Source organism: Taurulus bubalis, assembly GCF_910589615.1.
Source record: "Taurulus bubalis genome assembly, chromosome: 11".
Lineage (NCBI taxonomy): Eukaryota > Metazoa > Chordata > Actinopteri > Perciformes > Cottidae > Taurulus > Taurulus bubalis.
In genome coordinates this window covers 5,329,498-5,342,075 of record NC_136599.1, presented here as the reverse complement: position 1 = coordinate 5,342,075, position 12,578 = coordinate 5,329,498, and the positions used below count along the sequence as shown (strand labels likewise).

The 12,578-nt window shown below is 45.9% G+C and overlaps 1 protein-coding gene across 1 annotated transcript; it reads right to left on the bottom strand.

Annotated features, from left to right (window-relative positions):
- Positions 1-4,938: 4,938 nt before the first annotated feature.
- On the bottom strand, positions 4,939-12,564 carry wnt7ab (wingless-type MMTV integration site family, member 7Ab). The gene is made up of 4 exons (XM_079226226.1): positions 12,201-12,564; positions 11,391-11,617; positions 8,554-8,825; positions 4,939-6,519 (listed from the first exon to the last, which is right to left on the bottom strand). Exons 1-4 carry the CDS (start codon positions 12,269-12,271, stop codon positions 6,037-6,039), a joined length of 1,053 nt encoding a protein of 350 aa, XP_079082352.1. The 5' UTR covers positions 12,272-12,564; the 3' UTR covers positions 4,939-6,036.
- Positions 12,565-12,578: the final 14 nt, after the last annotated feature.

The window sequence follows — 12,578 nt, the reverse complement described above, 5'->3', positions numbered from 1 at the left end:
TTTCCGTGCCGGTGCATGGCAGGCTCTTTTTCTTTTGGGCTGCGATAGAGAAAAGAATCTAAAGACTTCCTGCCAGGAGCCCATTAAGGTGTTTGTCACTGTCTGGCACCGTATCAGGAGTCACTACCCATCAGGCTTTTATTCTGCATTTAACTAGGCCGAGAGGAGACATTCACTAATGAATGGCCGGCCAAAAAAAACAAAACATTTGTATTGCCTGTGCCCTGTATTGTAAAGACAACAACAGCAACACAATAACCATAAATCAATGTACTGTAGGTATAAAGCCTCTGTAAAATCATTAGAGGCGAGTGAAAGTGAGCTTCTCTCCCCTCCATCGCTCTCTTTATCCCGTTTCCCTTTTGTTCTATTCTTTATCTCATTACCATCACTGAGGCTGACCTCAGAGCAGCGCGTCCAGCTGGGCTCTCTTGCCCTACAGACAAACCTCTGACCCCGCGCTGAACCGGAGGATCATCTACCACTGTCACAGCCTCATCTAGCACTGTCACCGGCTCCGGCGCCGAGGTCACCCGGTGCACATTACTTGCTTCAATTCAGTGTCCTTTTGAGGTGGATTAGGAACGTAATATCGATCGTGCGTTGCGTCGTGAGTGAGTGACGGGCGGAAAAATATGTTCAGAGGAATGAACAGAATGACCTCAGACACCACATGTCAGACATCTCTACCTTGTTTACAGCCAACACCGGCTATTATTTACAGGGAGCCAAACTTTATTCAAGTGGTTATTACAGTTCATGACACCTGTGTGCGCAATTAACCGCATGCCGGAGGCCACTTGGTGACACATACGCACAAATTGCAATTGTGCAGAACACATTTTCTTTTGCGTGCAAACTATTCTTCTCCGGGATATGCATTTCAATCCAGGAGCGGGGAACGAGACAAAAGATAACATGATTGAAAAGGTCTGTGGCACCCGGCTCCAAAACACTCACTGTCACCAGCATTGTGGGATACATATCAAAAGAGGTACTTTCAGGTATCTCTTTACCTCTTTTGGGTGGAAGGTGAGGGTGTTTCCATCTCTTGGCAAAGCATGAGTGGAGAGAGGGAGAAGATTAATGGTATAATAGCTCTGACCACATGGTTTAGTTATTTAAACTGGCAGCATCAGCTCAAATTGTTTCATAGCTTTCTGCAATGATACATTTGGGAGCGTGTCCGGACAGGTTGTACGATGCTAGAGAGAGAGAATTCATTGCAACTCCCTCTTGAGCTGCTCAGCCAACAGACGGGAGCTTGGAAGCTATGACACCATCCAGAGTGTTTACATGTTTGTGCACCTTTTCTTTTGTTAATTGATTGCTAACACACAGACAACAACTTTCAGATTCCGTTTCGCTATCGTCTCCAATTTCGCTGAAAAGTCGCGTCTCTCTAAGAGGAAAAACATTTACATAATCGGGGGCGAAGCCTCACCAGTGAGACATGCGGCTTATTTATTATGAAGCTGCCGTTTTGTGAAAGCAATAGGAAACAAAATGTAGGAGAGGAGATGCCGGCGATGTCACGACGCTGGGAGAAGATCAGCGATATTTCCTAAGCGTCTGAGTCTTACGGGGTTGTAGTGAGTTTGGTGTTTTTGTTCAAAACATCCCGTGTCGGGACGCCCGAGACGCCGGAGGATTACTGTAAGCTTTGGCTCAGGTGACGTCTTCTGGATGGAGAAGAGGAGGAGGGAGGGGTCAGGTATGAGGGCCCTCCATAGCCCTGTTCCAAACCACTCCAAGAGCAAGGGGAAAGTATCATATGGGGTGCTCAGATCATGTGGAGATACAACGCCACACATCATCAAAGGCCCGCTTTCAACACACTCGCTGAAAGTTCTCATTACCCCGTTTCTCAGACGCATGATTGCATATTTCCAAAAAGCTTTCAAAGGCAGGTTAAGCGGGCCGGTATGTTCGCAAAGGGCTCCTCCAAAATCTCCCCCGAAGGGCTGATCCAGCCTTACCCTAATGCCGCTGACAATACCTTGAAGCCATCTGACCACTGTGTTTACCTGTAATATCAGATTAGACCGGAGGAAGTCAGATAGACGGCCCCCTTGTGAGGGCCAAACTGTTGTGGATCTCTCTTGCGGGGAGTGGATATTGTCTGCTATCTGTGGCTTCCATCGCGGAGTCTCAAACAGCACTCTGTTAAGAGAGTGCATGAATGAGCTCTGCGCCCGCTCTAGTATCTCTGGAATCACATAAAGACAACCTTGTGCTCTGCAATTTACTGTGCAGCGCTCAGGTGCTTGTGCATGTCTCAACCAGAGGGAAAAACAAAAGTATGACTGACATAATCATGTGTCAGAAGATTTATGGTCCGAGAGCGAAGGGGAGAGAAAAAACTGGAGAGCACATTTTCTCGTTCCTCCTACTCCTCCTTCAAATTATTGTCTTTAGTGCTGTCCACTTGTTTGAGTGAAACGTTGGAAACTGTTGAAACGGAATGATTCACGCGCACACACACACACACACACACACACACACACACACACACACACACAGCCTTGCCTTAATGAAGGCCTTGTAAAATGTATGATTTAACAACTCTTTTACTGTGAAATTATGAGTCATTTCCTTCTTCATTGGTGGTACATTTTCAGTCTTCTTTGGAAAAGCAAACGCAAGAAGCCGTCTGTGTTTCGTGGGCAACTTTTAATTCTGTGAGTAGCTGTCATACACACACACACACACACAAAGGAACGGACCAGACTGCATTAAGACGCTTCATACGCTGCCGTTTTGATTCACGAGAAGACCTGGAAATGAATCCTGAATCGCATCGCACGGCAAAGACGAATCTTCTGCATCGCGAGTTAAAATACCAGATGTGAATCTGATCTAATGATAAAACGGGAAGCAGGACGGATCTTGCTTAAATATGTGTTAAAGGACTCATTGCCACGGCGTTGACGCTAATTGCCGGCTGGAGCGCACTGCCGGGCCGCCCTGATGTAACGGGTCACGGGAGCAGATAGGGAAGCGGTGGCAGGCCTCCAGTAATAACACAGGGAGCAGAGCCAGACTACCAGCCATAAATCTACTTGCTACCACCAATTTCCCACTACTGCAGGTGACGGGTGAGTGTGTGTTTGTGTGTGTCTCTCTTTCTCTGTGTGTGTGTGTTCTTATAAACAAAACTCCAAAGGGTAACGCAACCCCACTTCACAGCAACATGGATATTACTCCCCCTGAACATCTTGGCATGGGCCCGGTCCTGTTTATGGAGAAACACGGCTAAGAGTATAATTAGCATCGCAGTGATCCTGACGGGTGTCTGACACAGGCTGCGATATCAAAGAAGGTGGTGCTTTGTGCTCGTGACTCAATGGGGATGAAGGGACTGTGGCCTCTGTGTGCTTGGCGGTTTTGCACCTGACTGGAAAACACTGCAGGTGGATTACCTGGAATAGAAGCTATGAACTGCATTGTTTGAGAAAAAACATGTGCTGTAAATATTAGCGATGGTGTGAATCGTTCTGATTCATTTGCATTAGTGGAACCTTTAAGCACCTTTTGAAAAGGATCCACACAAACCTCGTCATGCAGAAGTTAGAGTACCGCCAGTGGGAGTAAATAAGTGACAAATACAAAAGGGCTCTGAGGTGTGAGTGTTTTGTTGGTGAGATAATGTGATGTCACACACACACACACACACAAAACCCTAGTTTAGGTTTTAACCAGAGCTTTAGGAGCAGCTGCCTTTTCTTATGCGCGAGTCTTTTGTATCAATATTATGAAAGCTGAAAGCTTTTGTCGCACAGAGACGAGCCTCTGTTATTATCCCCCTTCACGCCCTTTCTCTCCATTCATCCCGGGACGATTATCACTGCCAATGACACGTGATACGGCTAATCTACTGTAAATGAAACCTGAAATCTCATGTGTCTCTGCTTTTTGTTTTTATTACTCAGGGAATAAAAGATTTTTTTTAACGAGAAGAAGAAAACGACCACGTGGGAATGTTCTAAAATACAGCACAGGTGAAAACGGTACAGGCCGCATTCGTCAATCCCAGATATTATTGTTTTTCGTCCACACCTTCGGGGGGTGGGGGAGCTCCGTCTCCCCACTCCACTTCCCGGGCCCGATGAGAGTGGAATCCGAAACGACTGTGGGCTTTAGCGTCGTTAACATTTCCCTGACACGCCGGGCCGGCCTCTCTTGGAGACGGCCCTGCATTTTCTCGGCCGTGCTGGAGTTGTTGTAGCAACTAGTGGCCCGGGAGTGAATGAAGCAGATGTGCGAGTCATCTATCACCTGACAGGGCTCCCACTCCCCCGACTGAGCAAGTCATCTCCGTGACAGTCTGCAGCGACCGGTCTCATCAATAACCCCGGTACCCTACCATTAGGGCACAAACACTTTTTCTCCTCAACTGCTTCCCAGTCGGGAAGACGGGCCCTCAATTAAACCTGAATAACTTTCCCCTCCTGAAAGGACGTCTCTCTCTCTCTCTCTCTCTCTCTCTCTGTGCGGTCCAGCTTTACACACATTGTACTTGTATAAAAAAGCACTTTGAGAGCTGATTTATCTCCGTGGCGACAGAATGATATTGTCTGACGATGATGTAAACCCCACTGTAGCTACAGCTCATAAAGATTTACATTTATGTTCGTTTGAAAGTGTAGTCACTCGGTTAACGGTTAATTGATTCCAATAGAATGAGCAATTAAGGACGTTTACAGGCATACACGTTCAATAACTCCACTGCTTGACTGTTTTATGGCAAAAAAAAATGTAAGTCAATATTCCTTTTACTTCAATTTTCAATCGTTAAGTCATTTATTGGATTTTTTTTTACCCGGTATCTTGTTTTATCCTCTCAAATCTGAACATCTTGTTTCTTTATGGCGTCTCATTTGTTCTTTTGTCACGATCAGAGTGAGACTTGCATGTGTGAGGAAACAATAACGGGAATCACGTCTTAGTTGGTGTTATTCTGCTCCTGTATTCCATCAGTAGTAGTCATGAAACGCAGTAAACACAGACGTTTGAACACAGACACAAAAGAACAGTTTCTATCACTTACAATATACAACTATGGCAGTGACAGCGGGGGGGCAACTTGCATGTATCAGCTTTTTTTTTTTTTTTCTTCACAGGGATTTAAAAACAGGTTTCAAAACTTGACAATTGAATATGCAAAAGATATAAATAAGACATTCATATAAAAATAGGCTTTTACAAAATATACTCTATGAACCAATATTTACCAAAAGTGGAAAATGTGCCTGTGTTTTTTTTTATTTTTATTATCAGCGAATAAGTCCCGTCGTCGAGCTAAATCGGCTCGACGTGGCGGTCAGTGGAGCGCACAGCCTTTGACCTCAACAAGTGGGATCCTCCAGACTAGCAGCAAACAGAGGGAAGACAAACTCACGAGGGTCAAGAGGTCAACGTGCGCGGCCTACAGCGGTTTCATCTGGAGCAACGTTATTCTAAAACACATTATTATTCCAGGCAAATTCAAATCCAGTGTGGTTAACAAGAGTGTTTTTTAAAAAAAAAATCTCTTTTAATAAACTAAAACCCAACATTTAGTTATCCATAATGGACAAAATCAGTAGTTTCTCCTTTTTTTTATAGAATAAATTAATATTAATTATTTTCATTCTCTACATACAGTGTGTTAAATATTCCAAATGGCTTACAGCAGTGTCCTGCCCGGCGATCGCATCCACCATCATTCATTTGCATTGGCGAAGTCCATTTCCTAAATGTCCATATAGCTTACATTTCTTTGACGTTTTCTTTGACCCGATCCCAAGTGCCAGGGTATAGTTTCCTCCCCCCGCCCCTTAACGGTGTTTAATCACACATTATTCATCTTTTCCGACACCAGTCCAAGGAGAGGGGGGCTGAGGAGCTTCGTGTGCAAAAGAATCACGACGCCTCGTCGTCAGCTTCCTCTATACGCGGCGCAGTAGTCCCTCCTCGTGTATGTTTGTCCGCGAACGGACAAAAGACAAGAACTCGCACACGTCGTCTCATCACACACACACACAATAAATACTCTCATTTGCACGTGTACACCTCTGTCCTCTCGCTGCAGGTGTTGCATTTGACGTAGCAGCACCACAGGAACTTGCAGTTGCACTGCCAGACGCGGGAGTACTGGTGCGTGTTGTAACCGCGGCCGCAGCACATCAAGTCGCAGCCGCTGATGTGCTGCATCATCGTCTTGTTGCACACCCGGCCCTGCGTCCCCAGGCTGCCCGTCACCTGGTCCGCCTCGCAGTAGTTGGGCGACCTGTCTATGTACACCAGGTCCGTGTCCATGGGCTTGCGGTAGGAGTACGGCTTCTTGATCTTGAGGAATTTAGGCCGCTTGTGGCGGCTGGCTTTGATGGGCTCCACGTGCACGGCGTGGGCATACTTCTCCTTGAGAATGTAGCCCAGCTCGCGGAACTTGGGAAGTGTAGTCCAGCAGGTTTTGGTTGTGCAGGAGCCCGAGACGCCGTGACACTTGCATTCCAGTCGCATGCTCTTCTCCAGGACCTAGACGCAGAAAAACGACTTAGTAACGCAGTCACAAGCGGCAACCTGTGGAAAGACTACTATAATAAGGATTTTTACCTGCAAATTGCGCTACATTTCAATGTATTTTTGGGCATTGGGAAGTATTCGAAACCCCGGGTGGAATTCAAACTGTCATTTCCCATTTCAACTTCTGCACCAAATGTGCCACAAAACAATGTGACTGACAATTACGCCGCGGTTGGAGATAAAACGCGGCCCCACCGCACTGCCGTGTGATACCGTGCACACAGGAGCCAAAATAATGTATCAGATTTCAGGCTCTGTGTGTGTAGTTACCACACACAACACACAAAATGTCAAGAGTGACTGTACAAGGCGCCGAGTGACTAGGATTACTGCTAAACCCCGAGCTGATGACAATGAGAAGTGCCATTGACTGAAACTGGAATTTCCTTTAGCAACAAGGTCAATTGCAATTTCCTTTTGCTGCGTTCTTTGTTCAATTCGGTCCCTTAAAGCCGCCGCCGAGATATTTATGCGCCTGTGTTCTTGGCGAGTAAACTGTAAAATACAGACGGTGTGGTGAACGAGCACCGAGAAAAACAGGGTTTCCCTCGAGGAGCCAACCACTTCATGAAGCCCCTCGGCTTCAACTCGCTAATCCATCAGTTGTTCTGTGACCAACACTTGTGACGGCCTTTGTGTGGACGCCGTCGACCCGGGGAGCTGTGAGCGGGCGCTCCTGCTCGGTGTCACCGCCTTTGGATTAGCATAAATGGAGGAGGAGGTGGAGGAGGTGGAGGGGTGACGATCAAAAACAGAGAGGCCCTTTTTATTCGCAGAAAGAAGAAGTAGCAAAGTCGTGAATCCACCAGTACGGTCCCCCCCCCCCCCCCGTCGCCGTGAGGCAATTTAGCTGTCCAGATAAGCCAATTTGAATTCATGCTCCCGAGACGCACATGGGAAATGTGTTTTTTTGCGCTTTGTAGGCTTGTACAGCCGGCGTGGGGATGGACGTGTTGGTTGTGTGAATCAGGCGATTTGGCCCAGGGAGAGGGAGAGGAGGGGGTATGAGTAAAGCTGCTTCTCTATTCTTCACTTACTCCAACTTCACTTTGACTGTTTGGCACATGATTCCCCTCAATCTCTAGCCTCTAGACTCACTGGAGTCTCGTTGTCAGCCTGCAGCGCTCTGCAGCCATGCATGCAGAAAAGCCATCAAACCAGCGGCTCCATGAGTCACGAAAACCGAGCCGTCCTCACGGCTCTTGATGAAGACCCGGTGAGATGTAACTGCACTACAGAGTCACTCGGTGACGATGGAACCGGCCGAAACACCCACGCGGTGCCCGGACAAGCACATTGCATCCGATTGTATAGGTGCGGGGTGCCGTGAAGGTAACTGTGTACCGTCCCAGCTGATGCCTTTCTGTACAGTGTCGATCTGTTCTCCACGTGCAGAGATCTGGGTTGTAATCAAACCCGGCCACTTAGCCAGCAGCTCTTCCCCTTAAAAGCAGCCTTTTTTATTCCGCTGCTTGTTCGGTCTCGGCCTCCGCTGCCCAGATCTTTGGCACCGTTCAACCCGCACTATAGCGCTGTCACGATATCAGATTATCATTGCGCGATTATCGCCGCCCGAGAGGATTCACAATGCTGATTTTTATCTCGGGACAATTTTAGTGCCATCAGTCAAATTCATCGTTCGCTTTTGTTTATTCTGCGTTTTGTCTCTTACAGTCGTAACGACAGGAGATGGAGAGAGAGTTTGTGAACAGTACTGTACGAAAAGTGATTTAATTAACTGGCCCTAGTACATTTACATGATATTATCATATCTTTATTATTAATGTATACATATTTCCTTTTTTAAATACCGGTACATAGAACCACTCCTAACCGACACCACATTGTGGCAAAAGACAGTTCAGGCTGGTTTAGTTAAGTTTCCCATCATTTTGTGCCTTGACGGGAACAATAAATAATAAACATTTACTATTATATACATGCATTATAAACCAAAGAGACGCAATCCTGTTGCTCATCACTTACCTTGCGTCCCACCTCGTTATTGTGGAGGTTCATGAGCGTCCTCGCGTTCTGTTTGACCTCCCGAGCGTCGATGAAGACTTTGGAGAATCCGAGGCCGTAGCTGATGTCGGCCGAGCAGCCGCCCCACTTCCAGCCCTGGTCTTTGCTGTAGAAGCCCTGCTTCTCCTTGTCGCAGCTGCAGTCGCTCAGGTTGCCCTGCGTGCAGGCCGCTGTGATGGCGTGGGCCACCCCTGCTGCGATGAGGGCGTAGGTGAACGCAGCCTCCTTGCTACCTGGCGGAGCAGAGAGGGAGAAAAAATAGGGGGGGGGGAGGGATGAATAAAATGTTGCAGGGGATTTGTTTTGAAATAGAGAATGTCATGGTGTTTCCCCTCCAGTTTTAGGGGGATGCAATAAGTACGTGAGGTACCTTTTTAAGATTAATTATTAACAGTATGTGTGCTTATATCGCAGTCTGGCCGACGTATTCACTCAAGGGCTGCAGTGTTTTGAAACCTGACCTAGAAACTGTCCTGCCTGTGAACCAAAATGGCCGCCGGGTGGTACAGTCAACAAAGCAGCATGAATAAGAGGGCTGTCGATGAGGAAAGGCTATTGATCGGCTCAGAAACGGTCCCATTCTGTGCAAACTCATAAGGCACTGACATCAGAATCTTCATCCTGCCTGTTATCTCCACCAAGTCCAGCTCACAAATCATTTACACGCACAGGGAAATATCGGAAAAATAACTAAAGGCTAATCTGACAGGACTCATACGGACGGGTCCCGCAGCAAAGAGCTCCAGTCGAAGATATTTAGAGCGTTATACAATGCTAACAAAGCATTATTTTACTACCTAATCCAATTTGGAAACAGACAATGATGTAATGTTCATATCCACGATCAACCAGTAGCATATTATGATTTTCAGATGTATGATCAAACCGGAAACTCCGGGTTATAACATCCAGCATACCTGTGTGTACATAACCTCCGCGTGTCTTTGTTCAAAACAAACATCATACCTATACTCTGTGCTTCCTCCTGCCACCCGGCTCTCTATGCAGAGCTGCCATGTTTGTGATAAACAACTTGGATGTGTTCCCTTTCCATTGAGAAAAAAAAGGGGGAAAAAAACTCATATTGAGGCATCAATTATGTGGACGTTTTTATAGACCTGATGGGCTCCGAGCCAAAAAAGAAGGCGTGTCTGTCAGTTCTGACTGCACCGTTGTTAATTTTTCCCCTGCAGTTCCGAGTGCATGAGTTCACCGCACAAGGGATGGTATGAATTCTTCCTCACCTTGTAATGAGAGGTGGAACATATTAAAACCAGAGTGGACGGGAAAGGAAAAAAAAAACCTAATAATTCAAACGCCCCGGTTGAGCTGAACTCGATGTGCCGGTTCGCTGTTCTTCTGCCGTGTTTGTTTCCCTTTCATCCCTCTCTGGGTGCATGCATCTATAACCTCGTACGGCTTAGAGTAGCTACAAAAGTTCGAGTGCAAACACAGTCCAGGCCTAAAATGGCTCAAAGCTTGATGCACCTTGCATCGCCCGTGAGGATTATGTCGGTTCACGGGTCACTCCTCCTTCGCTTTTAAGAACAATTGCGAGCCGCTCAGCTCCGTGGGCATCAACAATGCCATTCATTTACGACCACTGGCCTTCCACGCTAATCTGATCAGTGAAACCAATCTATTTGGTACGGCTGTCCACGCCACAGGACTTAAACTCCTGTCTTGGAAGCACAAACCAGGACTCTAGATGAGCTCAAAACTCATTCATAAAGGAACAGATTGTCAAACACCACGAGAGATAATCCTTTCTCTCTCAAACAGCTGGTCCAAGCTACTCGCTATTGTGGAAAAAGGGTGTTTGGATTCTTTGTTTACCATAAACACTCAAATATATTCAAATAATTTCAATCTAAGTGGTTTTTCCAAAGCATCTTCTGTGGTTATCAAGCTCCACTGTCGCCATAAAGAACTATCAATAGACAAAATATCAATACCCTCAATATCTTTGATCCACTTTGCAGTTAGCCAACAGATGAGCCACACAACTCCAGCCCTAATTTCAGCATCCCCTAAAGTTCATCCACTCTTTAATGGCAGAATTTCCTCTCAGCAGCAGGAGCAGCGATTTAAACTCATTTGTTTCTCTAATTTAGTGTGTTCAGGTCTGGCTGTTCCTCTGCCTCGCTGTAACTTATACCCGTGGTAAGATCTACGTCCTTACAGTGAGAGCCACAGCACCCATCACTGGACGGGATAAAGAGTGAAAATGTGCCTCCGGAGACTCCGCCGGGCTGAAAAGAAAAGGCTGCCAACATTCACAAGAGCTTTGTTACAGTGCTGGCTGCAGATAGCTTTTATAGAAAAGCTCCACTCAATGAAGAGTCTGGAGCAAAAAGCTAGGCCTGATGTAAATGACACTGACTGCTTGTGCTATGGGTGCAATAAGTAATGCACGCAGATGATCATTTGATGTGCAGAATACATTGGTGCAGGTGATTAAAGGAGATTAAAAAGCATCCGCTATAGATTTTATGTGGAAAAGGATGCATGTCAATGTGGTTTTTATTTTTATTTACATTTTTTCCAAGGCATCAGGTCATATTTTAATTCACTGATTTTGCCTGAATCTTTGACTTCTTTGTGAATATGAACTATTTTTGAGGGAAATCGCAACAGAACCATGAGATGGAGACTGTGCGCATTGTGCGTAAAATGCGCACACTTTACGCACTGAAAGGCAAGGTGTTCTATAAACTGTGCAAACTGCTGGTGAGGGGAGAGAGAGAGAGAAAAAAAAGTTTCAAACTGTGAACAAACGTTAACAGACAGCAACATACCCACTTTCAACTCTTTGCCGAAGACGGTCCTCTCTCCGAGCGCAGAGCAGTTCCAGCGCCCGTTTTTGAACTGAAACTGACACTCGTTGATGCCCATTTGGGCTCCCTCTCCGATGACGATAATGGCATCGGGGCGACTCTGGCAGATAATCCGTTGTCTGGGGGCCAAACCGGGGATCTTGTTACAGATTATGCTCGCACCTAGGGCCACCACCGACGAGAAGCCACTGTGAATGGAAGATGGATATGACTGAGAACAAGTTTTTTTCTTTTTCCATTCTTATATTTTTGGTTTGCTTTAAGTCGTTTTTAATCCCTAAAGTGTTTACATAACCTTTTTTAAATCCGTTTCCACTGTTTTGTTTATTAAATACTATCCTAGACTGTCATAATCCAACATGAAATGCATTCCTGTGGAAAATAGATAATGCGTGAACAGTAAATTATCAATAAAATGATTTGTTTCACTTTCTAAGAGACATTAGAATAACATATATATTGCCACTAGCATCATTCAGTTGAATAAAGTTGAATCACATTTTAATGAGTATGACAGTATGAGTTTTACCATCATTTAAAGCTCTACTGATGGGCATGTCATTTATGGTAATAATGAAGAGTTGCCACGAGTCTACCTGACTCACATATCCGCTCTTCCTCTAATGTCCTATCAGTCGATTATAAAATCACCTGCCTGCTTTTAAACAAATACAGAGCACAAAGTGCTCCCAGATAAAGTCTTTCCGTCAGTCGCTAGCAGTCCTTTGTGTTTGAGAATAACCGATGTGGAGCCAAACAAGCGCAGCTCACCCAATTTTCAAATAAACAATTCCCAGACAAAGTAAAACTCTTAGAATCCAGCGTCGTGTTCTCCGACTCATTGCGGCCCCGCTCTCAGTTTCATGCAACGATCTGCAGAGCTGATGAACAACTCGGTTCGCGTATTCTCCGATCGATCACAGCCCACAGGTAACTCCAGAGGAACTCCAAAATGACGAAAAGCATTAAAAAAAGAACACAGTAACGCGTTCGGGAAAGAGAGGAAGAAGAAGAAAAAACTTTTTTTTTTCTTTTACAAATTGCCGGTTAGGTTATTATCCAAGCCCCCTTTCGCTGGGCCTCCTTGTCATTGCGAGGGTGTCACAGGTAACCCTGGGGTGAGCAAGTGCGATTATGTCTTTCTCACAG